The sequence below is a fragment of the Aotus nancymaae genome, unplaced genomic scaffold (genome assembly GCF_030222135.1).
Source record: "Aotus nancymaae isolate 86718 unplaced genomic scaffold, 86718_ANA_hifiasm-v0.15.2.pri h1tg000072l, whole genome shotgun sequence".
Classification (NCBI taxonomy): domain Eukaryota; kingdom Metazoa; phylum Chordata; class Mammalia; order Primates; family Aotidae; genus Aotus; species Aotus nancymaae.
Window position 1 is genome coordinate 220424 of NW_026988487.1, and position 26933 is coordinate 247356.

General features: G+C 51.5%; 2 protein-coding genes and 3 non-coding genes across 5 annotated transcripts in view; 3 read left to right on the plus strand and 2 right to left on the minus strand.

Moving 5' to 3' along the window:
- LASP1 (LIM and SH3 protein 1) overlaps positions 1–12474 on the minus strand; it is a 56047-nt gene extending 43573 nt beyond the window's left edge. Inside the window, exons 1-2 of the mRNA XM_021670553.2 lie at positions 12273–12474; positions 4048–4142 (exon numbers count right to left, since the gene is read on the minus strand). Of these exons, the coding sequence (XP_021526228.1) occupies positions 4048–4142; positions 12273–12341 (164 nt within the window). The 5' untranslated portion in view covers positions 12342–12474. The remainder of the gene's footprint in view (positions 1–4047; positions 4143–12272) is intronic.
- Positions 12475–13185: 711 nt separating this feature from the next.
- On the plus strand, positions 13186–13257 carry TRNAC-GCA (transfer RNA cysteine (anticodon GCA)). The gene has a single exon. It is a non-coding gene; the product is annotated as a tRNA-Cys (tRNA).
- Positions 13258–15105: 1848 nt separating this feature from the next.
- TRNAC-GCA (transfer RNA cysteine (anticodon GCA)) lies at positions 15106–15177 on the minus strand. Its single transcript has one exon. It is a non-coding gene; the product is annotated as a tRNA-Cys (tRNA).
- A 7910-nt stretch (positions 15178–23087) lies between these two features.
- LOC105717075 (pancreatic progenitor cell differentiation and proliferation factor-like) lies at positions 23088–23432 on the plus strand. Its single transcript, XM_064367461.1, has one exon. The coding sequence runs from the start codon at positions 23088–23090 to the stop codon at positions 23430–23432; it is 345 nt and encodes a 114-aa protein (XP_064223531.1).
- Positions 23433–24791: 1359 nt separating this feature from the next.
- TRNAC-GCA (transfer RNA cysteine (anticodon GCA)) lies at positions 24792–24863 on the plus strand. Its single transcript has one exon. It is a non-coding gene; the product is annotated as a tRNA-Cys (tRNA).
- Positions 24864–26933: the final 2070 nt, after the last annotated feature.

A 26933-nucleotide genomic window follows, 5' to 3' on the forward strand; every position in this document is an offset into this window, starting at 1 on the left:
CTGCACCGGGCCTCCTGGAGAGGAATTTTTAACCATGGGGAAACCAAGACTGAGACGGGTCCACAGGACACTCCTTGCAAGCGGGGCCCACAGCTGGGTCATCCCGGAATCCCCATGCCTAACTTGTTGGCCCAGCAGAGAGAATGCTGCTGCGGGCGAGGTACTACTGCAGCTAAAATGAAACACAGCTGGGTCACAAACTCCCAGGTCTTCTGTCTCGACAGGCTCCTCCCCAGGAAACATCCTAGCTGGGCCAAAGGTCAACGAGACAGAGCCTAGGGCTATAAAGGCTGGAGGAAACAAGGAGGGACCAACCTGTTTCTTTTGGCTGGAGGCCAGGAGGGAGACGAGGAACCTCTGCCTCTGCAAGTTGGAGGCAGCATCCAGAGAAGAAGGCTTCATCTTCTGCCTCTCCTCACACCCCTAGCCCCTGCAGGAGCCCTCCACCCCGCCTTGCAGCAGACTCCCAAGAAGAGAATTAAAAAAGTAAGCTGGAACTTTGGATGAGGCTGATGAAACGCAGAGAAAACAAGGACAAGCCTCTGATTTTTCTCCAACTCCCAACGCTCACTGAATTCTAGGCTACTGGAGTCACTGGGTTCCAAGGCTCGGCCAGACTTCTGTCTGGGGGTGCAGAGGCTCAGAATCAGGCCTGAAGTGGTCCAGCAACCGAGGGGTTAACTGCCCTGGCTTCTCTGAACCCCACCCCACTCCTCAATGGAGGGAGGAAGTGGCAGAGAACCAGGGCTTGTGTGAGCCCTTAAGAATTCAAAGAATGTCCCATTTCCCTTGTGGGGGTGGGAGGGGCCGGTAGGGGGAAGAGGAACAGAAGTTAATAGAAGAGAAGGCGCAGCTGAAGGAGGGGCCGGGACAGGGCTGCAACCCTTCCTCTACCCCAGATAACCTGCCCAGTGCCCTCCTTCTTCCAGAAGGGACAACTTCCTGTTGCTTCTTGAGCTTGAGATTTTTATCAGGAATCTTTTTTTCCCAGCACCTGGCACAGGTTGGTATATATTATAGCAGCAGGCAGGCAATAAATGACTGCTGAATGAGCCTGCCCCTAAAAAGATGAAAGAGTGGTCTTAGCCAGGGAACATGAGTGAATAAGGGAGCAGGGAAGGTGTGGGGTAAGGCTGAAGGTTTAAGCCCGCAACCTTTTTTTTTGAGATGGAGTCTAGCTCTGTTGCCCAGGCTGGAATACAGTGGCTCCATCTTGGCTCACTCCAACCTCTGCCTCCCAGGTTCAAGTGATTCTCCTGCCTCAGCCTCCTGAGTAGCTGGGATTACAGGCACCCGGCACCATGCCCAGCTAATTTTGTATTTTTAGAAGAGACGGGGTTTCACCTTGTTAGTCAGGATGATCTCCTGACCTCGTGATCTGCCCACCTTGGTCTCCCAAAGTGCTGGGATTATGGGCCTGAGCCACCACACCCAGCCCCCAACCCTTTTTAGACAAGTGCCAATTTTTTCCTGGATGAACTTCAGCTGCAAAGAGCCTGCTGACTGAGGAAAAAAAAAACTGAACTCAAGTCAGATCCTAAATTAATGTGAACACCGAAATTACCATTACTTGAGTTGGTTGAAGTAAAGTTTAAAAATAAAGTAAAAAAAAAATTAAAATTAAAAAAATTAAATGGAAATAAGTCCGGGCAAGGTGGCTTATGCCTGTAATCCCAGCCCTTTGGGAGGCTGAGGTGGGTGGATCACCTGAGGTCAGGAGTTTGAGACCAGCCTGACCCAAAATGGTGAAACCGCATCTCTACTAAAAATACAAAAATTAGGCAGGCAGGGTAGCATGAATCTGTAATCCCAGCTACCCCAGCTACTCAGGAGGCTTAGGCACAAGAATTGCTTGAACCCAGAAGGCGGAGGTTGCAGTGACCCAAGATCGCGCTATTGCACTCCAGCCTGGGTGATGGAGTAATGCTCTGTCTCAAAAAAAAAAAAAAAAAAAAATGGCTGGGCACGGTGGCTCACACCTATAATCACTTTGGGAGGCCACGGCACGCAGATCACAAAGTCAGGAGATCGAGACCATCTGGACAACATGGTGAAACCCCGTCTCTACCAAAATATAAAAATTAGCTGGGCATGGTGGCACACCTGTAGTCCCAGTTACTCAGGAAGCTGAGGCAGGAGAATTCCTTGAACTAGGGAGTTGGAGGTTGCAGTGAGCCAAGATCCCACCACTGTACTCCAGCCGAGGTGAAAGAGCCAGACTCCATCTCAAAAAAAAAAAAAAAAAAAAAGCAAATAAAATAAAAAGAAATTACCATTACTTGTAAGTGACTTGACCTTCCGAAGTGGCCACCTCACTGCGGGCAGCAGCTGTGAGGCCCTAATACTGAGATTGTTCTTGCTACTCACAAGGTCAACTTGATGATGCAAAGATGCTGTACTGTCTGGGACTCCATGGGATGGGATGGGACAGGACGGGATGGGATGGGACAGGACAAGACAGGAGGGGAGGTGTTCCTTCAGGGTCTGGGATAGGGGACTCTACCTCTATACTCCTCCCCACCGTCGGCTGCTGCAGGTCCCAGTGCAGAAGAAACAGAGCCCAAGATGTCTATACTCAAAAAAATACAGGCCAGGCGCAGTGGCTCATGCCCATAATCCCAGCACTTTAGGAGGCCAAGATGGCGGATCACATGAGGTTGGGAGTTCAAGACCAACCTGACCAACATAGAGAAACCCTGTCTCTACTAAAAATACAAAATTAGGCCAGGCGCAGTGGCTCAGCACTTTGGAAGGCCAAGGCAGGTGGATCATGAGGTCAGGAGTTCAAGACCAATCTGGCCAATATGGTGAAACCTCATCTCTACTAAAAATACAAAAATTAGCTGGGCATGGTGGTGAGTGCCTGTAGTCCCAGCTGCTAGGGAGGCTGAGGCAGGAGAATTGCTGGAACCTGGGAGGTGGAGGTTGCAGTGAGCCGAGGCGAAAGAGCAAGACTCCATCTCAAAAAAAAAAAATACAAAATTAGCCAGGTGTGGTAGCGCATGCCTGTAATCCCAGCAACTCAGGAGGCTGAGGCAGGACAATTGATTGAACCCAGGAGGTGGAAGTTGCAGTGAGCAGAGATCATGCCATTAGACTCCAGACTGGGCAATAAGAGTGAAATTCCGGCCGGGTGCGGTGGCTCAAGCCTGTAATCCCAGCACTTTGGGAGGCCGAAGCGGGTGGATCACGAGGTCAAGAGATTGAGACCATCCTGGTCAACATGGTGAAACCCCGTCTCTACTAAAAATACAAAAAATTAGCTGGGCATGGTGGCGTGTGCCTGTAATCCCAGCTACTCAGGAGGCTGAGGCAGGAGAATTGCCTGAACCCAGGAGGCAGAGGTGCGGTGAGCCGAGATCGCGCCATTGCACTCCAGCCTGGGTAACGAGAGCGAAACTCTGTCTCAAAAAAAAAAAAAGAGTGAAATTCCGTCTCAACAACAACAAAAAAGTCTCCACACCCTCCCTCACCAGGCAGGGAAGAGATCTAACTGGGCCAGGCAACACCCTTCACGCACCCCATCCCCCTTCTCAAAAAATGAACACCAGAAGGGCTGGCACAAGGGTTCCAGAGATTTTTCTTCAAGGAACCAATGGAAGGAGCCCCCAAAGCCTAGGAAGTACCCAGGTGAGAGAAGGAAACTGTCAATTTTGGAGAGAGAAATAAGGGAAGGGAAGGCGAACAGGAGAACAAAGCCCCCAACCCCAAACACAACAGGCAGGTCACTTATTCTCGAAAGACCATGCTAAAAGCCCCCTCTTTTGTAGCAGGGTGTAGGGGAAAGAAACATGCTTGCTTGCTGCCCAGAGACTGGGTCAGAGCTAGCCTCTCACTAGCTATGCCATCTTGAGAGTCTCTTCCCTTCCCTAAGCCCCAGTTTCCTCATCTGTACTTTCAATGCACTTTAAATGGGGATAAAAAGTGCTTGCTTCATCCAGCTGTTGTGAGGACAAATGGGGTGGAAGTGTCCTCCAGTGTCACCTTGTGTTTCTCAGAAGGGTGGGAGGGGCCCGGGCGCCCGCCAGCCCCGCCCACAGGACTCACGCGTTGCAGTAGGGCTTCTTCTCGTAGCCTTTGTAGTTCTTCATGTTCAGTGTCATCTTGCAGGTCTCGCAGTGGAAGCATGCTTTATGCCAGAACTGGGGATGGAGACAGAATGAGGACACATCAGATACCAGGACTTCTGAAAGCGGGGCTCGGGCCCTAGGAAGGGGTACTCAGCAGCTCCTGGGACTGTCCTGGGCCCATGACTGTGGGGAGAACATGGAATCACCACAGGTGAGCAGGAAGCATCTCAGGTCACAGGCTTTGGCATGCCCCTCCCCCGTCTCCTTCCTCATCCTCCACCAATGGCCCATTTGAGCCCAGGAGGAAGAGAAGGGCAGGCCCAGTTATAGTGGCGGCGGCAGCCCCCAGGTCTCCACCCTCCCCAGGGAGCCCCTCCTGCCCACAGCTGGAGAGACTTCATTGCTTATGCAAAGCTGCGCTGGGTTGCTGCTCTCTGGGTTGCTAGGGAGCAGCGGCTGAACATGAAGGAGCAGCTCCTCTGGCCTCGCCAAGGCCCAGCCCTGACGCACCAGGCCCAGAACCCAAGCGCTCCCAGCTCCTGTCCCCAGGCCCAGCACACCCATCAGTCCCACGTGAGCCCCAGGTGCTGCTGCAGCTCCGATACCTCCCACTTCCTGTGGGACTCCCAGCCAGGAGTGGGCTGGGTGTCCCAGGTTCTGCCAACACACCACATCCTTTCCGCCCTTCCCTCATCCTCTCCCACCCCAGTGGCGGGGCAGGAGAGCGCCCAGAGCGGGTCTGCCACTGAAGCGCTAAAGAGCTCTACTTCAAAGCCTTGAAGGTGGACATCACAGTAGATATCGAAGCTCTATCCCCACTAACATGTATGACCTTGGGTGGGGCCCTGCACTTACGGGGAGCCCACGTCCTGGCATGTGGAATGGATGTAGTAACAGCTGGCCCTCCTGGGATTGCCCAGGACTCAGGAGAAATTACCTCAAAGTCCTCCGCACAGCACTTGGCACCTCTGAGCACTCAGATGTTAGGTGCTGGGCACAGCAGGTGTGACCCTCAGCAAAGGGGTCGGGGCTCACTAGGGAGGCTGTGTGTGATGGGAGCAGAGGGGCTTCACTGTGCCCAGCCACAGCCCCAATCCTTTCATGTGGGTGAGAATGTGGAACACAGGGCCCATCCAGGGTGGCCATGGAGGGGAGAGGGTAGACATCAATGACAGAAAGAGAACTGATCTAGGCCAGGCCTGGTGGCCCACGCCTGTATCCCAGCACTTTGAGAGACTGAAGCGGGTGAGTCACCTGAGGTCAGGAGTTTGAGACCAGTCTGGCCAACATGGTGAAACTGTCTGTACTTAAAAAAAAAAAAAAAAAAATTAGCTGGCGGTGGTGGTGCATGCCTGTAGTCCCAGCTACTCAGGAGGCTGAGGCAGGAGAATCACCTGAACCCAGGAGGCAGAGGTTGCAGAGATTTGGCCACTGCACTCCAGCCTGGGTGACAGAGCAAGACCCTGTCTCAAAGACAACAAACAGAACCGATCTAACAGGCTCTACGTGGCAGCCTAGAGGGGTCTCGTGGAACCGCTGAGAAGTACTGATTCTTCGGCAAAGCCATGCCAATACCATCTATATTCACCTCCACAGCCCAGGATGATGCCCTGAATCAGCACCAACCAGGGGTCCACTGCCAGGACCCCAGAACAATCCAGACCGCCTGAGTGACCTGACTGGCCTGTCCCTGCCCCATTTCCTAGCAGTCAAGGGAGACAGTCCCCACTCAGAAAGGAGGCGGCCAGGAGGCAGGCCCAGGGAAAGTCTCCGCCCAGGGAAAGTCTCCAGCCCAGCCACAGAGCTGGTTCTTGGCCATCTGTCAAGGAATTCCCCTAAGGCAATGCTTTTCAAAATGTGGTCTCCAAACCCCGGACAGGTGCTTCTGGGAGGAGGGGACAGCAGAAAGAAGGCTGAGATTCTGGGATTCAATCTTCCCCACCATTGCCCACTTCAACCAGAGACCCCAGGTAACTTCAGGGAGAAATCGCCTTCTAAGGAAAAACCTAATGGTGGAATATTAAACAGTGCTGAGAGAACCACTCTAGGAGAAGAAGGCCAGCTGGAAGTCTGGAAGCAAAGATGTGGTGGGTCTAAGCTTGGCCCCCTCCCCAACCTGGGCCTATCCCAGCACCACAGGCTCCCCAAACCCCTATGCAGCAACTTCCACACTCCCCCTGTGTGAGTAACCCCAACACACACAACCCACTGGGGACACTAAGACAGGGTGGTCCCTGCCCCACAGCCCCCTGAAGTGACAGCCCCACTCCCTCCCCCAGTGACTGGGAGGCATTGGCAGGGTGCCCCAGCCTTGTCACCACCCAGTCTGCTGGCCTCTGCCTGCTCAGCTGCACATGCCCCTGCCCGGGCCCCCGCCTCCCCCCACCCCACAGGGGCCTGCCAGGAAAAACATTCTCCAGAATCCAGACCATGACCCACTTTCTCACACACACACACACACACACACACACACACACGAGTGAAGGGCTACACACTGTCCTAGGACCGGGGACCTCCAAGGCTGCCTCCTGACTGATGTTGGGGAAACAGGGAGAGAGACCCCTACTCCAGATGGCCAGGCCTCCACCTGGAGCCAAGCCCCTGGGAGAAGGAGGGCGGGGTGCACCGAGCAGGCAGGGGGCACAGGCCAACGCTGGATGCAGGGGTTCCACAAGACCCCTCCAGGCTGCCACGTGGAGGAAGTGGAGCCCCTCCACAAGGGGATGGCGCCTATTTCCATCAGCAGCTCCTTCCCACCTCCCTCATACATCCCACGCTCTCAGCCAGACACAGGAGCGTGAGGCAGAGGTGGGTGGTCGCCTGTCCCCCTGCAAGGGGCTCCGAGCAGAAAGAAACATGGAAACCAGTTACTATGAAGCGCATGTGTCAACTGGAGCTGCAGCCACTGTCTCCAGGGGTCCAGAGAGGAGGCCGCTCCACCCCTATCGCCTGGCACCTCTAGCAGCTTCAGTCGACTCCACTCCCCTCTCTGGAGGAAGGCCCCAAGCTTCAAGAAAACCCAACAGCTCCTGCCACTGTGTCCTTTCTGGGGTAGGAAAATTGTGGGGAGGGGAGGCAGAAAATGGTCAGTCCTTCCACAACTGCTGTGAGCCAAGCCTGGGCTGGGCACCAGGACCCCAAGATGAAAGAAGCCCTGTCTTGTGTCAGTGGGGTCTGGGGAAGGACACTGTCAGGGAAATACATCCAGAGGATCCCACAGTGACCCATCTGCCTCTGCTCTGCCCCATGGGCTCTACCCGGGAGCAAGAGCTCCCCTCTTTTAAAGGCCCCAGGCAAGATGATTTCAGAGAAGCATTCCTGGGACTCAGGACTCAGGAAGAAAGTGCACCTCGAGGCATGCACCTCTGCTCCTTCCTGCTGCCTCCCAAGTCCATGGTTCCCGGTTCACAGAAACCAGACAGCCTCCAGCCCCTACCTCTGCTGCCCATCAGAGACCTCTCAGCCTGGATCCGAGGCTCCAAAGCAGTCACACTTGACCTTCCCTTACCTACCTGCAACCCACTCTACAGAAAGGTAAACAGGCTGGTGGGGGCAGAAGCTTGCTCGGATTCCCCTCACTTGGAGGGGGACAGGCTGTCCCTCCACGGCTCTGGGTTGGGGGGAAGGGGCAAGCTTCGTGTCACTGTGCCTGCAGCCTGGCACCTTGGCCTCTGAACCCAAGCTACCTGGGGTGGCCGTGACTCAGAGTTGGAGTATGAGACCGTCTCCTCCCTTTCTGTTGCCCAGAGTTACAGTTTTTCCCTCCTGCAGGGGCAATGCCAGCCTCACCCTGACTGGGTCACCAGCCTAGCTCAGTCAGCCACCTGAGCCGCTGGCTTAAAGACATAGATCTTTGCTGCACCTCCACAAATTCCAAGGGGGACAGGATTATTGCCAGTGGCCCCACACCCCCATACAAGACCCCAGGCCCAGAGCATCCCTCCAGATAGGGTCAGGAAGGAATGGGACCTACTTTTGGCACAAATGAGATATAAATAAAATAAATATGTGTAAATACAAGTACTTTTTGCGAACACACTGGCAGAAGAGCTGAGCAGAACTGTGGATGTGAATTCAGCTCTAAGAGAGGGAGATGAGCCACATTGTCTACCTGAAGCTTCGTTTGTGGGGTGCATCGCTTACAGGAGTGAACACACCTACTTTGTGAGGCTGCTGTGAAGACTGAGCCCAGCATATTGCAGTAAGTAGTAGCTATTTATGAATGGATGGTCACAGGATGATGGTGGGGTACTCTAAGCTTAGCAAAACGGCACCACAGCTGTGAGGACTTCACTCCCTTCAAGTGGGGAGGGAGCGCTCAGACAAGCAGAGGCACAGAGCCCGCCCTAACGTGGGATTCCAGGGGAACTGGCAGCAGACCAATCCTCTACCCCTCCACCTGTTTTCAGAAACCTGGGGAAGCAAGCCAGGAAAGAGGGAAGTGGCAAGATTCTTGACAACACAGCTCTCTAGAAACAAAGCAGGTGCACAAAGTAGGTGTTCAATAAATATTTGTTGAATGAGCAAATGAGGTCACCCTGTTTCTCCCCCAGCTCTAATCCCAGAAGTCCTCTGGGGAAGCAAATCTCGACCTCCTTCCTCAAACACTGTCATCAGCAATACATATTTATCCAGTTTGCAAAGCACACTGGGTACTGCAGGTTGGGGGCAGGGTGGCCTTCAGAGGTGACAAGGTTTTTACCCACCTATGCCTTTGGGAGATAAGGCTCAGGGAGGAGAAAAGGCTGAAACCAAGGACACAGAGTGTGTTTTGAGCCACGTGGTGGGCTAAGTGCCTTGGGGCATTGTAGAGAAACGGGTGAGTCTAATTTGACTGTTTTGCTGTAAATGAGAGACCTTTGGAAGTTGGTTAGCAACTATGGGACTGAAGATTCCCCCTCCTTCCTGTTCTCAGCTCAGCATCCTCCAGGCACTGTCTCCCCATTCCTGGTGCCTATTCCTTTTTTTTTTTTTTTTTTTTGAGACGGAATTTTGCTCTTCTTGCCCAGGCTGTAGTGCAATGGTTTGATCTGGCTCACTGCAACCTCCGCCTCCCAGGTTCAAGCAATTCTCCTGCCTCAGCCTCCCGAATAGCTGGGATTACAGGTGTGTGCCACCATGCCTGGCTAATTTTGTATTTTCAGTAGACAAAGGGTTTCTCCATATTGGTCAGGCTGGTCTTGAACTCTCAACCTCAGGCGATCAGCCCACCTCAGCCTCCCAAAGTGCTGGGATTATAGGTGTGAGCCACCGTGCCCAGCTTTTTTTTTTTTTTTTTTGAGACGGAGTTTTACTCTTGTTGCTCAGGCTGGAGTTCAACGGCACGATCCATCTCAGCTTACTGCAACCTCTGCCTCCCAGATTCAAGTAATTCTCCTGCCTAAGCCACCCAAGTAGCTGGGATTATAGGGATGTGCCATCACACCCGGCTAATTTTGTATTTTTGGTAGAGACAGGGTTTCACCATGTTGGTCAGGCTGGTCTCCTGACCTCCGTGATCCGCTCACCTCAGCCTCCCAAAGTGCTGGAATTACAGGTGTGAGCCACCTGGCCTGGCCTCCTGTTGCCTATTCTTACTGCCTGGAGCGGTGGGGAGGAATAGGTCTGATACCTGGATATTTCAGGCCTCCTGCTCAGTAAAGGGGGCAAGGTCTCTCCAGGGCCACTTACTGTACAGAAAGTTCTAAAAAGAGGGAGGAATCGCCAACTCCCACTTCCCTGGGCAACCCCCACTTGAATGTCCTCTTCCATCTGGGTAAGAGAACTGGGGAGAGCATCTTGCAGCATCCCTGCCTGCTCCCCTCGCCTCTGATACACAGCACTTAAGGTCTTTAAAAGGGGAGTGGCGTGGAGCTGAACAGAGCATCCCAGAAAGGTAGGGAGGGCATAGTCTATACAACACCCTCTTTAGCACTCAGGCACAGTAGTGCACTGCCCCACCTTGAAGGAAATGACATCATCATGGCCGGGCGCGGTGGCTCACGCCTGTAATCCCAGCACTTTGGGAGGCCGAGGTGGGCGGATCACGAGGTCAAGAGATCGAGACCATACTAGCCAACATGGTGAAACTTCGTCTCTACTAAAAAATACAAAAAAAAGGCCGGGCATGGTGGCACATGCCTGTGGTCCTAGCTACTCGGGAGGCTGAGGTGGAAGAATCGCTTGAATCCAGGAGGCGGAGGTTGCAGTGAGCCGAGGTTGCAGTGAGCCGAGATTGCGCCACTGCACTCCAGCCTGGCAATAGAGCAAGACTCCGTCTCAAAAAAAAAAAAAAGGAAATGACATCATCATACCCATCTGACAGATGGTGAACACTGAGGCCTAGAGCCATTCATAAAACTGGTGGGAGCAGACCTGGAACAAGGACCCAGTCTCCCAACTCGTGGGGTGGCAATCCTGCCTTCATGTATTGCTTTTTCCTTATACAGGCGAAGTGCCCACTGCCTCTTCCCAATTCATGACTGTGGAGAAGAAGGGGACCACAGGGAACCCGAGATGCAGAGGCCGAAATCTCTGCCACCAGGGAAGGGCCAAGTCCAGTGTGCAAGGACAGGTAGGTTCTCAAGGGGAGACAGCATCTGATAGCTCTCACCGGCTGGCATGGTCATGGGCAGATCAGCACCTTTCCTTGTGCCCACAATATTGCCCCTCCTCTCCTCCTGCCCAGTCAAGCCCAGGACCAGGGACAGTGACACAGCAGCGGCCCCATATGCCCATACACCCCAAGAGCAAGCTCAAATGTGTTTCAGAACCTCCAGCCCCACCTCCTCACCCTGACTCAGAGGCCAAAGGTCTGAGGAAGCTCACACCCCAAGGGGGAGGGGAGAGACAAGGCGTCCAATGAACTATTCTTCCTGAACAAAACCCAGCTCCAGATTAGCAATGAACTTGGCCCCAGGGTTCTGCACCCCTTTTCCATCCAGTGCCCCATCCCTGCACCCCTTTTCCATCCAGTGCCCCCTTCTCTGCACCCCTTTTCCATCCAGTCCCCCCAGTCTTCCCAGTTCAGATGGAAAGGACACAATATCTGGACTTGGAGCCAGCTTTGGGTGGTGGATGAAAGGCACGGTGAGGAAGGGGACAAAATCACAGAGTGCCCCCCCCCCAGACTGGGGAGGGGATGCAGAGGGGCAGGTTTTCCCTTAGCAGCTTAGGAGAAGACAGGATCCTACCCCAAACTGTACCGGAAACACCCAGTTCTACTCTCCCACCCCCTCCAAAAGTCTAATGGCAACCAGATGAACAAGTCCAGCATGGGGGAGACAGGGCCCCCAGGGGACAGTGAATCTCCACAAGGCCACCTTCCCCTCCCCCCATACCTCCCCCTTCCCTCGGTTTCCCCAGAACTCAGCCAACCCCACCCTCCACGGGAGAAACCTGCTTTGAAAAGTTAGCTCTTTGTTCTACCACACGGTCTCCTGGCTCTGAGCACAATTTCAGGAGATCTCGGCGAAGCACCCCCCACCCACCCTACTCCAGCACCCGACCCCGCCCGGCTCTGGCTGGGCGGCCCAGCACCGGGAGTTGGCTTTTAATTGGAAGTGGGGGTTGGAAAGCTATGGAGGAGGTCTGCGAGTCCTTTAACCACTGAATCACCTAGGGGGCTGCAGGTCGTTCTAAAGCGGGGGGTCTTGCGGGGGCCTGGGTCCTTACCCGAAACCCCCCGCATCAGATGCAACACTCGCAGGCTGATAGCCCCCGCCCCCCAGGCCAGGAAGCCAGGCCGTCCCCCGCCGGAGCGGACGGTTTCGCAGGGCCCCCCAGCCTCTGCCCCGCCCCCCCGCCCCCTCCACCAGCGCCTGGCGCTTCCGCCTACTTGGCGCTCGGCGCTGAGCGGCGAGGGAGCGGCCGTCTCTTCTCACTCTCCAGGCCCTAGGGGGCGGGACTGCACCCCTAACCTAGCCCCCACACATCCCGGGGCCTGGCTTCCCTGCTCCTCTCCCGTCCTCCAAACCCTGGGGCACAGAGCCCACCCCTCTCCAGCAGCGGCTGCCCGCTACGCGTGGACTCCCCGCCTCGCCCCAGATCTCCGGGTTTCCAGACTGGGATGTGTCCCCACACCCCATGACACCGCCAGCTCGTCCTCCCTCCATTCTCCTGGGATTGCGGGAATAAGGCGGCAAAGACTCGGCCCTTCCCTCCTCCCTGGATTGGAAGCACTGCCGGGGATTGCAAAAACGCGTCTCCCGGTCCCGGGCTCACCTTATCCAGACAGTTCACCTTCTCCGTGGGATACACGATCTTGCCGCACCGGGCGCAGTTGGGGTTCATGGCTCCGGGAAAGGCTGGGGCGGGAACGCCAGAGCTCGCGCGCGTCCTCTTCCCCGAGGCGAGCTGGCGGGAGGCGGCCGCGGCTGCGACTACACAGGCGGGAGCGACGGCGGCTGGAGATGGGGAACTGGCCTCCGCCTCCGCCCTCCTTCCCCTAATAAACACAGCGGGGAGGAGGGGCTGCACCGGGGCGGGCACGCGCCTCGGGCGCGGGCAAGGGCGCGCGCAGCGAGGCGCGCTCCCTGGGCGACGTGGGGCTGCGCGGGGGCGGGTTCCGGGGAGGTCCGCGGGGCTCGGGGTGCTGGCGCCCCAGGGCTCCCAGGCGGACTGCGCCCAGCGCCCAGGGCCCTTCCTGAGCCTGGGACGGCGCAGAGCCGGGCAGGCTGCACATCTGGGGCGCCAGGGCTGCGGGAGGCGGGCTAACCCCTCAAGCCCGTCGATGGTGGGGTTGGAGCCCTCCTGAACGCCCGAGCTGATTCACCACCTTCAGGGACTTTCCTCTCTACCCGTCGATACCTGGCGTGAATCTGGGGACCGAACGGGGACCCCCTGCCCTGTCCCTCTTAGCCCCCTTCCGGCCCACACCCTTTCCCACATTTGTGGGGCGGAACCCGTCCCTCCCTCTTGGAGTCCGCTCTGCTGGGCCCGGGCTGAGCTTCCCTCCTCGAGCCCCTGCAGTGCACCTTCCCGGGGTTCCCCGGATGCGGGCACTGTCTGCGTTCAGCTTGATCCCTTTTCTCCTGCATTCCTTTCTCCTTATGTTACTACCTCCTCACAGTGAATTGAAGGAGCTGCAACAATGCTTAGCACTCAGAAGAGCTGCGTCCAAACGGGGCAGCGGCGTGGGGGTATAGCTCAGTGGTAGAGCATTTGACTGCAGATCAAGAGGTCCCTGGTTCAAATCCGGGTGCCCCCTCGGTGGCTTTTCCACCTATTCTTAATTCTTGATTCGTATTTTAACATTGAGTCCTAGACTAAAAGAAAGATGAAAAAAGTCTCTTCCTCATTTATCAAGCTTAGCAGAAAGCTTTCGGTTTTACTTTGTGCTCAGCGGGAGGAGGAGGGCGTGGGTATAAAAGCTGCGCGACCCCATTACTCGCTCCAGGGTTGTAGGGATTTCTGCGGCCACGAACGCCAGCCTCAGATGGGTCAGACAGTTCCAGGCGCCGGGTTTGAGGGACAGGATGTTTCCAATGGGGGTAGGGAGACAGGAGAACGCCTCAAGTTGGCTTTCCTTTTGGGGGTGGAGGGTAGGTCAAGTGAGGAAAACCCACAGACACATCCCTTCTCCAACTTCAACTTTCTATGTTAATAGTGACATGGACGTGCTGTGTTCATCCTTGACTATTAATGTACAAGAGTAAAGTTATATCCCGATGCAAACTGAGATAAACGAACACGGTGTTTCTCAAACTTGAGCGTGCATCACAATTACCTGCAGAGCTTATTAAAACACTCCTAGTTTCTGTGTAAGGGGTCCCCGATAATTTGCATTTCTACCAAGTTCCCAGGTGCTGCTGGTGTGGGGACCATATTTTAAGAACCACTGAAGTAAGAATAAAAGGCCATGGGTTTTCATAACCTAAAGATGGGGACAAGTATCTGCTGGCTGCGTGCCTAACAGTGTCACTGTAGGGCAGGAGGAAAATGGTAAGTGTGACTGGAGACAAGGGCATCCCCCTCGACTAGATTTTGCCCAAAAAAAGGAAAAATAAAGGAGAGAGGAAGAGGCGTGCTGCCTGGGTCAAAGGGCAGCTGCGATATTTTAAACCGGAATGTGGTTGTGTCATCCCTCAGACCCCGGGAACCGCGCATTTTTTTCTCACGGCTCGCAGGACTGTGAGCTGCATCGCTAGGCTGGACAGAGAGACCACAAATCAGTAGAGCTGCGGTTCCGTGCAAAAGCCAAGAGGAACCAGTTTTACCTCTTCTTTAGGCCTCGAGCTTTCCATCTATATCTTATCAAGCCAAAGCCCTGCCTTTGAGCTAAGTAAAGAAGAGGGAAAAACCTCGCTGTTTAACTTCTACTTTTTGTCTTGTTTTCTGAAACGTAGTCTTGCTCTGTCACCTAGGCTGGGGCGATCTCGGCTCACTGCAACCTCCGCCTCCTGGGTCAAGCGATTCTCCTGCCTCAGCCTCCCGAGTAGCTGAGATTACATGCACCTGCCACTATGCCCGGCCAATTTTTTGTAATTTTAGTAGAGACGGGGTGTCACCATTTTAGCCAGGCTGGTCTCGAACTCCTGACCTTGTGATCCACCCGCCTCGGCCCTAAGTGCTGGGATTACAGGCATGAGCCACCGCCCCTGGCCACCTTCTACCTTCTAGAAGTGCCCTCTCCTGTTCGAGTTTGCGAGTATATGAAGACCTCTGAATTTGAATTCCTTCTCCTAGTCTTCATGGTCAAGTACGAACTAGTCCCGCCCACGACGCGACATTTTTTTTACCCCAAAGCAAATTATAATTGACATTAAATTAATTATTAAATATAATTAAACCAGCGGACCTCGGAGATGGGAATCGATGCGCGCCTTTGTTCTACAACTGGGAGTTCAGGAGCGCTTCTCGCCACGGGGTATGCGGGCTCAGATCCACCTCAAAGCAGCCTCTGGTTGCTGCTCTCTCCCTCTCGGGTACGGGAATCCTTTGAAGGTGAAAATTAGGTAGGTGGAAGAGACAAAGAACACCTCCCGTGGGTTTTGTATTCAGTACTCGCTAGCTCAGGTTATTCCTGGAAGGCTGTGACAAAACGTAAGGAAAACCGAGGGGGCACCCGGATTTGAACCGGGGACCTCTTGATCTGCAGTCAAATGCTCTACCACTGAGCTATACCCCCTCTGTCGGTTGTTGCTCAGCAAATTCCTTTTACACCCATCAATCCCGAAATTTTCATAGTTGTTCAAAATCAGTGTCTTTTTGTTACATGATACTGAAATTAACAGTGAAGAAGGAGAAATTAAAAGTCTAGGCAAAGATGTGGTGGCAGTTTGAAAGCATGTGAATTTAGGTGACAATCTGCTTTTTCTAGGTTCAGGTTTTTTGTTTGTTTGTTTCATTTTATGTAGATAGCCGCGCATGGTGAGTGAAGGAGGCCATCTCCCTATGGATTTTGTATTCAGACTGCTCAGAATACAGTATTCAGTTGCCCAGACTGCTCTGCTCTGGAACTCCTGGACTCAAGTAATGTTCCCTCCTTTGCCTCCCAATGCTAGATTCGATTCTTTTTTTTTTTTTTTTTTTTTCATAAATACAGTGCAGCTAGGCTCAATTCTCTATCCACAATCCCACTCATCTCTGCCCGCTAACAAGTTAGAGAGCAATCTCCTGCAAAAGTGAATAGAGGGCGGGCGCGGTGGCTCAGGCCTGTAATCCCAGCACTTCGGGAGGCCCAGGCGGGCTGATCACCTGACCTCAGGACTTTGAGACCAGCCTAGCCAACATGGTGAAACGCTTCTCTACTAAAAAATACAAAGATTCGCCAGCCATGGTGGTGGGCGCCTGTAATCACAGCTACTCGAGAGGATGAAGCAGAAGAATTGCTTGAACCCAGAAGACAGAGGTTCCAGTGAGCCGACATGGTGCCACTGCACTCCAGCCTGAGCGACAAAGTGAGACTCCCTCTCAAAAAAGAAAAAAGAGTCCGGGCGCAGTGGTTCACCCCTGTAATCCTAGCACTTTGGGAGGCTGAGACGGGCAGATCACCTGAGATCTGGAGTTTAAGACCAGCCCAACCAACATGAGGAAACCCCATCTCAAGAAAGAAAGAAAGAGAGAGAGAGAGAGAGAGAGAGAGAGAGAGAGAGAGAAGAAAGAAAGAGAGAAAGAAAAGATAAAAAGTCTTAGGATCAAGGTAAAAAAGGAAGAAGGAAAGAAAGAAAGAAGGAAGGAAAAGAAAAAGGCTGGGCAAGGTGGCTCAAGCCTGTAATTCTAGCACTTTGGGAGGCCAAGGCGGGCGAATCACTTGAGGTCAGGAGTTTGAAACTTGGCCATTGGCCATCATGGTGAAACCCCGACTCTACTAAAAATACAAAAAACTGTCTCAAAAAAAAAATAGAGAAGCTTTTCCCTTGGTCTCTCCAAAAATACGAACACCGGCTTAAAACACACCTCCACCAGCAGGGCATGGTGGCTCATGCCTGTAATCCTAGGGCGGGCAGGTCACTTGATATCAGGAGTTCGAAACCAGCTTGGCCATCATGGTGAAACCCCGTCTCTACTAAATAATACAAAGGTCATGGTGGTGCACACCTGAATCCCAGCTACTTGGGAGGCTGAGGCAGGGGAATTGCTTGAACCTGGGAGGCAGAAATTGCAGCGAGCCAAGATCATGCCACTGCACTCTATCTTGAGAAAGAAAGGAAGAAAAGGAAAGAAAGAAAAAGTAAAGTAAAGAAAAGAAAAGAAGGAAAGAAAGAAATCCCATCTCTACTAAAACTACAAAAAATTAGCCGGGCATGGTATAGGTGCCTGTAATCCTAGCTACTAGGGATTCTGAGGCAGGAGAATCACTTGAACCCAGGAGGTGCAGGTTGCAGTGAGCTGAGGTTTCACCATTGCATTCCTGCATGGGCAACAAGAGTGAAACTCTGTTTAAAATTAAAAAGAGCCAGGCGCGGTGGCTCACGCCTGTAATCCCAGCACTTCGGGAGGACGAGGCGGGTGGATCACGAGGTCAAGAGATCGAGACCATCCTGGTCAACATGGTGAAACCCCGTCTCTACTAAAAATACAAAAAATTAGCTGGGCATGGTGGCGCATGCCTGTAATCCCAGCTACTCAAGAAGCTGAGGCAGGGGAATTGCCTGAACCCAGGAGGTGGAGGTTGCGGTGAGCCGAGATCGCGCCATTGCACTCCAGCCTGGGTAACGAGCGAAACTCCGTCTCAAAAAAAAAAAAAAAAATTAAATTAAATTAAAAAGAAAGAAAGCACACACCTCCACCAAGAAGCCTTCCTGGCTATATACCCTAGTGATCCCCCTCTATGTAGAGCAAGTTCTCTCTAGGTAAAGGACATAGGGTACTGTACATTTTTTTTTTTTTTTTTTTTTTTTTTTGAGACGGAGTTTCGCTCTTGTTACCCAGGCTGGAGTGCAATGGCGCGATCTCGGCTCACCACAACCTCCGCCTCCTGGGTTCAGGCAATTCTCCTGCCTCAGCCTCCTGAGTAGCTGGGATTACAGGCACATGCCACTATGCCCAGCTAATTTTTTGTATTTTTAGTAGAGACGGGGTTTCACCATGTTGACCAGGACGGTCTCGATCTCTTGACCTCGTGATCCACCCGCCTCGGCCTCCCAAAGTGCTGGGATTACAGGCTTGAGCCACCGCGCCCAGCTATCCTTTTTTTTTTTTTTTTTTTTTTTTTTTAGATGGAGTCTCGCTCTGTAGCCAGGCTGGAGTGCAATGGCGTGATCTCGGCTCACTGCAACCTCCGCCTCCTGGGTTCCAGCAATTCTCCTGCCTCAGCCTCCTAAGTAGCTGAGATTACAGGTGCCTACCATCACGACCGCCTAATTTTTGTATTTTTGGTAGAGACGGGGTTTCACCATGTTGGCCAGGCTGGTCTCGAACTCCTGACCTCAGGTGATCCACCGCGCCCAGCATAGGGTACTTTCAACATAAAAGAGACAAAAGTTCTCACTCTTACTGAGTTCATAGTCTACTGGAAACAGACTAAAAATAAATGCAGAAATGAATAAATGAGGAAATGCCTGGTAAGCAAATCATTAAAACAAAAAACAAGATGAGTTACAGAAGTACTAAGGGGCTATTTCAAGTTGGATAGCCATGGAAGGCCTTTTTTTTTTTTTTTTCTTTTTTGAGACAGAGTCTCACTCTATTGCCCAGGCTGGAGTGCAGCGGCTTGATCTCAGCTACTGGAACCTCCAACTCCCAGGTCGAAGCGATTCTCCTGCCTCAGCCTCCCGAGTAGCCGCCCACCACCACGCTGGCTAATTTTTGTATTTCTAGTAGAGATGGGGGTTTTGCCATGTTGGCCAGGCTGGTCTCAAACTCCTGGCCTCAGATTATCCACCCGCCTCGGCATCCCAAAGTGCTGGGATTACAGGTGTGAGCCACCGCACCTGGCCAGAAGGCCGTTTTGAGCAGATAATTTTGAAGTTAATGACTTGAATTGCCTGAAGGAAATAGCTGTTTGGCCATCTGTGAGGGGATTCCAGATAGAGGAAATGGCTACTGCGAAGATGCTAAGGCCACAGTAGCTAGAGGAAGGTAGGCTCAGGAGAAAGATTCAAGAGAGTTGGAGAAGTAGCCAGAGCTGTGGAGGATGTTTTGATTTTATGTTAAACATTAGGTGGATGAAAAGCCACTGGACGGTTTTGAGCAGGGGGATTTGAAATCATCAACCTGACTCCTGTGGGGAGATTTATAGAGAGTCAGGGATGGACCCAGAGAATACATCCAGTGAAATATCATTGAGCTTTAAAATTTTAAGAATCTGTGCATAGTGGCTCAGCCTGTAATCTCAGCACTCTGGGAGGCCAGGGCAAGAGGATCACTTGAGCCCAGGAGTTGAAACCAGTCTGGGCATCATAGTGAGACTCCCATCTCTACAAAAAAATTTAAAAATTAGCCAGGTGTGATGGTGTGTGCCTGAAGTCCCAGCTACTTGGGAGGCTGAGACAGGAGGATTGCTTGTGCCCCAGAGGTGGAGGCTGCAGTGAGCCTGGGTGACAGAGCAAGGCTCTATCTCAAGAAAAAAGACAGATTGAGAGAGAGAGAGAGAGAGAGGCCAGTTGGGAATATATTGTAATAATACAGGTCAGAGAAGGTGATGATGTTTTAGACTACAGTGTTGTATTAGTTTAATATTGCTGCTATACAAATTACAGTCTATTTGCATAAAACAATATAAATGTATTATCTTCACAGTTCTGGAGGTCAGAATTCCAAAAGTAATTTCACTGGGCTAAGATCAAGACGTTAGTATGACTGCATTCCTTCTGTAGGCTTTAGGGGAGAATCAGTTTCCTTGACTTTTCCAGCCTATAGAGGCCGCTACATTGCTATCTCATAGCCTCTTCCCCAATTGTCAAAGTCAGCAGCACATCATCCTTTCCCCCTCTACCCTCAGCTTCCATGCATCCAGGCTATCATCTCCTTTCTCTGTGACTCTCATCCTCCTACCTCCCTCTTGTAACAACCTGTGGGATTACACTGAGCTCACCTGGATAATCCAGGATAATCTCACATCTCAAGATATTTAATTTAATCATATCTGCAAAGTTTCTTTTTATCGTGAGAGGTAATATAGTCACAAGTGGACTCACAAGAAGACTGGGATGTAGACATGTTTGGAGGGTCATTATTTTTTCTATTACAAGTAGGAACAGCAGAGCTAGAGAAGAATGCAGGTGGCCTGTAATTCCATCGGTGGCGTGAGCCACTGCACCCCACCTGATTGATTTTTTTTTTTTCCCTATCTGGCTGCTTCAGGCCTGAAATCCCAGCACTTTGGGAAGCCAAGAAGTTTGAGACCAACCTGGGCAACATGGGAAAACCCTATATCTACAAAGTAAAGAAAGAAAAGGCTGGAAGTGGTGGCTCATGCCTGTAATTCCAGCACTTTGGAGGCCAAGGCGGGTGGATCACCTGAGATCAGGAGTTCGAGACTAGCATGGCCAACGTGGTGAAACCCCGTCTCTACTAAAAATACAAAAATTAATTAGCCAGGCATGGTGGTGCGCACCTATAATCCCAACTACTTAAGAGACTGAGGCAGGAGACTCGCTTGAACCCCAGAGGCGGAGGTTGCAGTAAGCCGAGATCATGCCACTGCATTCCAGCCTGGGCGACAGAGAGAGACTCTGTCAAAAAAATAAATAAAATAAAAAATAAAAATTAGCCTGGCATTTGTAGCAAGTGCCTGTAATCAATCCCAGCTACTCAGGAGGCTGAAGCAGGAAAATTGCTTGAACCCAAGAGGCAGAGGTGGCAGTGAGCCAAGACTGTGCCACTGCACTCCAGCCTGGGCAACAAGAGCAAAACTCCATCTCGGGGGAAAAAAAAAAAAAAGAAAAATTCCACTAAGAAAGAGGCAAGTTTAGGAGGAAAAAAATCTAGTTGCTTTTTAAGACTCTTTTTTTTTTCTTAAGACGGGGGTTTCACCATGTTGGTCAGGCTGGTCTTGAACTCCCGAACTCAGGTGATCCACCCGCCTTGGCCTCCAAAGTGCTGGGATTACAGGTGTGAGCCACCACGCCCGGCCAAGACTCTTTTTTTTTGAGACGGAGTTACCCAGGCTGGAGTGCAATGGCGCGATCTTGACTCACCGCAACCTCCGCCTCCTGGGTTCAGGCAATTCTCCTGCCTCAGCCTCCTGAGTAGCTGGGATTACAGGCACGCGCCACCGTGCCCAGCTAAGTTTTTTGTATTTTTAGTAGAGACGGGGTTTCACCATGTTGACCAGGATGGTCTCCATCTCTTGACCTCGTGATCCACCCGCCTCGGCCTCCCAAAGTGCTGGGATTATAGGCGTGAGCCACCGCGCCCGGCCCCTAGACTCTTAAAGTAATAAAGTAGACATCACATTCTAGTATTGGGGTGAACATGTTACATTTAAGATACTTTTTTTTATCTGCCTTACCTAAAGCAAGTCTTTAAAAAATTGCTTTAAAAGCTGATTTGTTCCTCCCCACGATACAATTTGAAGAGAAACCAGCATATTTAAGGTACTTTTTTTTTTTGAGATGGAGTCCCGATCTGTTGCCCAGGCTGGAGTGCAGTGGTGCAATCTCAGCTCACTCCAACCTTCCCCTCCCAGGTTCAAGCAATTCTCCTGCCTCAGCCTCCCTAGTAGCTGGGATTACAAGCATGTGTCACCATGCCCAGTTAATTTTTGTATTTTTAGTAGAGACGGGTTTTCCCCATGTTGGTCAGGCTGGTCTTGAACTCCTAACTTCATGATCCACTCGCCTCGGCCTCCCAAAGAGCTGTGAGTATGGGCACGAGCCACCACGCCCAGCACATTTAAGGTACTTAATTGATATTTAAGAGATGTTGAATATATGATTGGGGATCCAGCTAATTCTGGAGTTCAGGGAAGAGATCAAGGCTAGAAATATAATTCTGGGAGTTCTGAGTGTGTAGATAATAATTGATGAAAGATATAGTTAATCTCAGACATGTGCTGGATTCAGTTCACACTGGCTTGCGAGAACCAATGGTTAAATTTTCCAGATTTTTTTTTTTTTTTTTTTTTTTTTTGAGATGGAGTTTCACTCTTGTTGCCCAGTCTGGAGTGCAATGGCACAATCTCAGCTTACCACAACCTCCGCCTCCCAGGTTCAAGCAATTCCTGCCTCAGCCTCCTGAGTAGCTGGGATTACAGGCATGTGCCACCATGCCCAGCTAATTTTGTATTTTTAGTAGAGATGAGATTTCTCCATGTTGGTCAGGCTAGTCTCAAACTCCTGACCTCAGGTGATCCACCCACCTCAGCCTCCCAAAGTGCTGGGATTACAAGTATTAGCCACTGTGCCCGGCCTCAGAAAATTTTAAAGTCAGAGGACTTCCTTTTAGTATCCCAAAATTGTCAGGTGGGTGTATTTGCAACACCTGCCTTGGCAAAAGGTACACATCAGGTCTCCCAGAGCCAGTGGCTGGCCATTACCCAGCATCCCACTACATCTGACTGATTCTGTTTTCTCCAAAAAGGAAGAGGCAGGCTCTTCATCTGAGAGCAAGAGAAGGAGAAAGGTGTGGAAGGTTCGAGCATGTGAAATAGTCATCTTGGAGCATGAGAAAGTGATCATATTTGGGCAGCGGTGTAGGCATATTAGACAGAAAGCTTGTTTTACATTGGTGGAGTGACACAAACTTGTGCACCTTTTTTCTTCAGCAACATTCAGCTGCTTGGGTGCAGAGTTGGTGGAGTCCCATGGCTGAGTTTAATGAGGTTGTAGTTTGGCTGGTGAGTACAACCAGGGCTTACTATGAACCAGGCACTGTACGGACTACTTTGGGGATGGCAAAAAAAGAATGCAACATGATCGCCACCCTCAAAAAATGCACTGTCTTGGCCGGACGTGGTGGCTCATGCCTGTAATCCCGGCACTTTGGGAGGCTGAGGCAGGCAGAATGTCAGACCTCCAAGTTCAAGCCTGGCCATTATAGCCTTGGTGACCCGAAGGTACACTGCTGGATGGTCTCCAGGAGCCAGAAAGTCTGGAGTAACTAGATGACCACAAAGAGAAGTGAAATAACTGGTTCCTGCCTCAACTGATTGATCTCCCCCTGCAGCCTTCAACCATTGTTCCTACTCAACCTTGCGAGATTTCCCCCAGACATTAGGTTTCTCAAGACCCCCATTCCTGTAACTATGTAATTTACCTCACCCTCCCCTCCGCTTGCAACTGATAACCACTACCCTTATGACCATGCCTGTTTGTAATAGATAACACCTACACTTGTGACTATGCATCCCGTGACCCTCTTCCCCTCCCTAAAATAGATTACCACCTTTAACTGACCGTTTGCTCCAACCTATATAACCAGTCCCCTTTCCTACTGCCCTCGCCTAACTCCTTTTCCGGACTTGGCACACTTGCAACCAACCGCAAAAGAAAACAGCCTCACCCCGTGCGCACTTCTGGGTCGTGGAGCGACCTCCTGCAGTCTCCTCTGCAAATGGGCTCCGTGGCCTAGTGCCCCGTCCCTACCACCGGTGATCGTGAGCCGAGGCCCAGAGGGGTCGCCGCCCAGGTTCCACCAGCCCGCATTCAGAGCATGGCCTCCATCCCCTCCAGCAGCTCGCTTGTGGCCATCCACGACTACTACCGGCGCCGCCTGGGTTCCACTTCCAGCGACAGCTCCCGCGGCAGTACCCAGTGTCCCGCGGAAGCCATTCCCCACCCCCCGGGTATCCCCAAGGCTGACCCAGGTCACTGGTGGGCCAGCTTCTTTCTCAGGAAGCCCACCCTCCCGTTCATGGCCATGGTGCTGGAGTCCGCAGAGCACCCGGAACCCCTCAAGGCCTCCAGCAACACGACCACCTGTGGCCTGGCTCGCGACGCCCCGAGGAAGCAGCCCGGTGGTCAGTCCAGCACAGCCAGCGCTGGGCCCTCGTCCTGACCTGAACGGTTACCACCAGCTCCAGGCCTGCCGAGGCGCCAGGCCACCAGAGCCCCTCCCGCCCCGCTCCCCACCCCGCTCCCTGTAGACTAGGCGGCTGCAGCCAGCAGCTCCACATCAACACAGCAGACACCAAAAAGGAGTGAGGGCCCCGCTCTCTACAGCCTGGCCCGGCCTCAGCACTTAGGAGCTTTCCTGACACCTGGAACTGTGCACTTGGCACCAAGCAGAAAATAAGCTCCAAGCAGCCATTAAATAAATAAATACATAAATGCCTCCTTGCCCACATAAAACCTGACTGGTGGTCTCTTTACACGAGCGACGCGCCTAACACACAACACCTGAGCTCACAAGTTCGAGACCAGTCTGACTAAGATGGTGAAACCTCGTTTCTACTAAAAATACAAAAAATTAGCCGGGCACAGTGGCATGGGCCTGTAATACTACCTACTCGGGAGCCTGAGGCAGGAGAATCGCTTGAACCTGGTAGGCGAAGGTTGTGGAGTGAGCCGAGATCTCTCCATTGCACTCCAGCTTGGGCAACAAGAATGAAACTCCAGGCCGGGCGCAGTGTAATTACACGCCTGTAATCTCAGCACTTTGGGAGGCTGAGGGAGGCAGATCACCTGAGGTCGGGAGTTCGAGACCAGCCTGACCAACACGGTGAAACCCCGTCTCTACTAAAACTACAAAATTAGCGGGGCATGGTGGCTCATTCCTGTAATCCCAGCTACTCGGGAGGCTGAGGCAGGAGAATTGCTTGAACCGGGGAGGTAGAGGTTCCAGTGAGCCAAGATCGTGCCATTGCACTCCAGCCTGGGCAACAAGAGTAAAAAATTCTGTCTCAAAAAAAAAAAAAAAAAAAAAAGAATGAAACTCCGTCTCCAATACTTTTCCTATCTAATGGAAACTTGATGTTTGAAGGAGCCAGGGGAAGAGGAAGTGATTGAAGATGCTGGAGAAAATGGAGGCAACAGAGACTCGCTGGTCCGGAAGCAGAGAGGGTGTTGGGAAGAACAAAGGAAGTACTTCCTCTTGTGTGCAAAGCACTGGATTGAGGATTCAATGCAACTCAGGTTGCAGGCAGAGAGGATAAAAATCTGACTTGAAGAATTCCCAGATGCCAGAGGTAGAAAAGGCTGTAGTGATGGAAAAGAGGAATCCCACTGCACATCCATACAAGACCTTCAAGCCAGAGTCAGAGAGGACTTAGACTTCTCTTTTCTCTCCCATGGTTTTACTTGGGTCCAGATAACTTGAGGTACTCTATCATAGATAGTAAACTATTGTCAATCACTGGAGGCAATGTCTGGTCAGTAAATACTACATTTAAGCAGTCATCTTGCCTTGTCCTGTAGAGGGGGTATAGCTCAGGGGTAGAGCATTTGACTGCAGATCAAGAGGTCCCCGGTTCAAATCCGGGTGCCCCCTTAGTGCTAATGTTTTAAGATGGCAAACAAGGAAAGAAAAAGTTATTTGAGCCCTCTGTGGTGGACACCGAGAAAATAATAAACTACAAAAAGTTATTTGAGCCCTCTATGGTGGACACCAAGAAAATAATAAAGTACATATTACTTCCCATCTCCTTCTCTCCTTCGTAGACCTCACCTCCTAGTGTCTAATTCAACGTTGTACAAGAGTGTGATACTGGAAACATTGGGAGTGTTTTCTGAATCCCTGATAGTTGGAAGTGTGATATAGGGCTCCCTGGGTGTCCATACAGTCCTTTCTGTGTGAAAGGAAGGATTTCTTTTTCTTTGAGATGGTCTTGCTTTGTCACCCAGGCTGGAATGCAATGGCGCAATCTCAGCTCACTGCAACCACTGCCTCCTGAGTTTGAGAGATTCTCTTAAAAAAAAAAAAAAAAAAAAGAGCTGGGCGCGGTGGCTCACGCCTGTAATCCTAGCACTTTGGGAGGCTGAGGTGGGTGGATCACCTGAGGTCAGGAGTTCAGACCAGCCTGGCCATCATGGTGAAACCCCATCTTTAAAAAAAAAAAGAGAGAGAGATTTGCCTCAGCCTCCCGAGTAGCCGGGATTACAGGTGCCCAACACCACACCCAGCTAATTTTTGTATTTTTAGTAGAAACAGGGTTTCACCATGTTGGTCAGGGTGGTCTTGAACTCCTGACCTCAGGTGATCCACCCGCCTCGGCCTCCCAAAGTGCTGGGATTACAGGCATGCACCCGGAGACACCCTGTAAACCAGAAGGATTATTTCCTTGATAATATTAATGAGACCCTTTCTGTGCAGAGGAAAGAATTATTTTAAAACTAAGACATTATTTTTCTGTCTTATTCTTGCTCTTTCATGAGAATACAGTGGAGCTTTCCAGAAATTAAATCTGTGAAATCACAACAGACTAGTGTAAAAACATGAAAAACTAGTTCTTTCATTAAGCCAGGTATTAAAGGGATTTAAAAAAAAAAAAAGTAAAACAAAGCCACCGTTCAAACTAAATTATTTTTGTTTAGAAAAATATAGTTACATTTATTTATTTATTATTATTATTATTTTTTTTTTTTTTTGAGACGGAGTTTCGCTCTTCTTACCCAGACTGGAGTGCAATGGCGCGATCTTGGCTCACCGCAAACTCCGCCTCCTGGGTTCAGGCAATTCTCCTGCCTCAGCCTCCTAAGTAGCTGGGATTACAGGCACGCGCCACCATGCCCAGCTAATTTTTTGTATTTTTAGTAGAGACGGGGTTTCACTATGTTGACCAGGATGGTCTCGATCTCTTGACCTCATGATCCACCCGCCTCGGCCTCCCAAAGTGCTGGGATTACAGGTGTAAGCCACCGTGCCCGGCCCCAGTTTTAATTTCTAATATGGTAAATGTCATCAGATATTCCTATAAAAACAAAAACTCTTTGAGATCCCTAATAATTTAAGAGTGTAAAGGAGGCTGGTGGAGGTGGCTCACACCTGTAATCCCAGCACTTTGGGAAGCCGAGGCAGGCAGATCACCTGAGGTTGGGAGCTCGAGACCAGCCTGGCCAACATGGAGAAACCCTGTCTCTACTTAAAATACAAAATTAAGGACCTCAGCTACTCCGGAGGCTGAGGCAGGAGAATTGCTTGAACCCAGGAGGCGGAGGTTGCAGTAAGCCGAGATTGCGCCATTGCACTCCAGCCTGGGTAACGAGAGCGAAACTCCATCTCAAAAAAAAAAAAAAAAAAAAATACAAAATTAGCCAGGCATGATAGCACATGCTTGTAATCCCAGTTTCTCAGGAGGCTGAGGCAGGAGAATCGCTTGAACCCGGGAGGTGTAGTTTGCAGTGAGCCGAGATTATGCCATTGCACTCCAGCCTGGGCAACAAGAGAGAAACTCCATCTCAAAAACAAAAAAGAGCGTAAAGGGGTCTAAAATAAAAATATTTGAGAACGACTGCTCCTAGTAAAGAGATGGCTTGGGAATAAACCGCTGAGGTTGTGAAATGGCTTAGAGAAGAGATGATATCTGAGCAGGGTTTTTTCTTTTTTTTTTCTTACCCCTCC

Bases quoted from the DNA above. Each gene is read 5' to 3' on its own strand.
- LOC105717075 (XM_064367461.1), top strand. From the start codon at position 23,088: ATGGCCTCCATCCCCTCCAGCAGCTCGCTTGTGGCCATCCACGACTAC.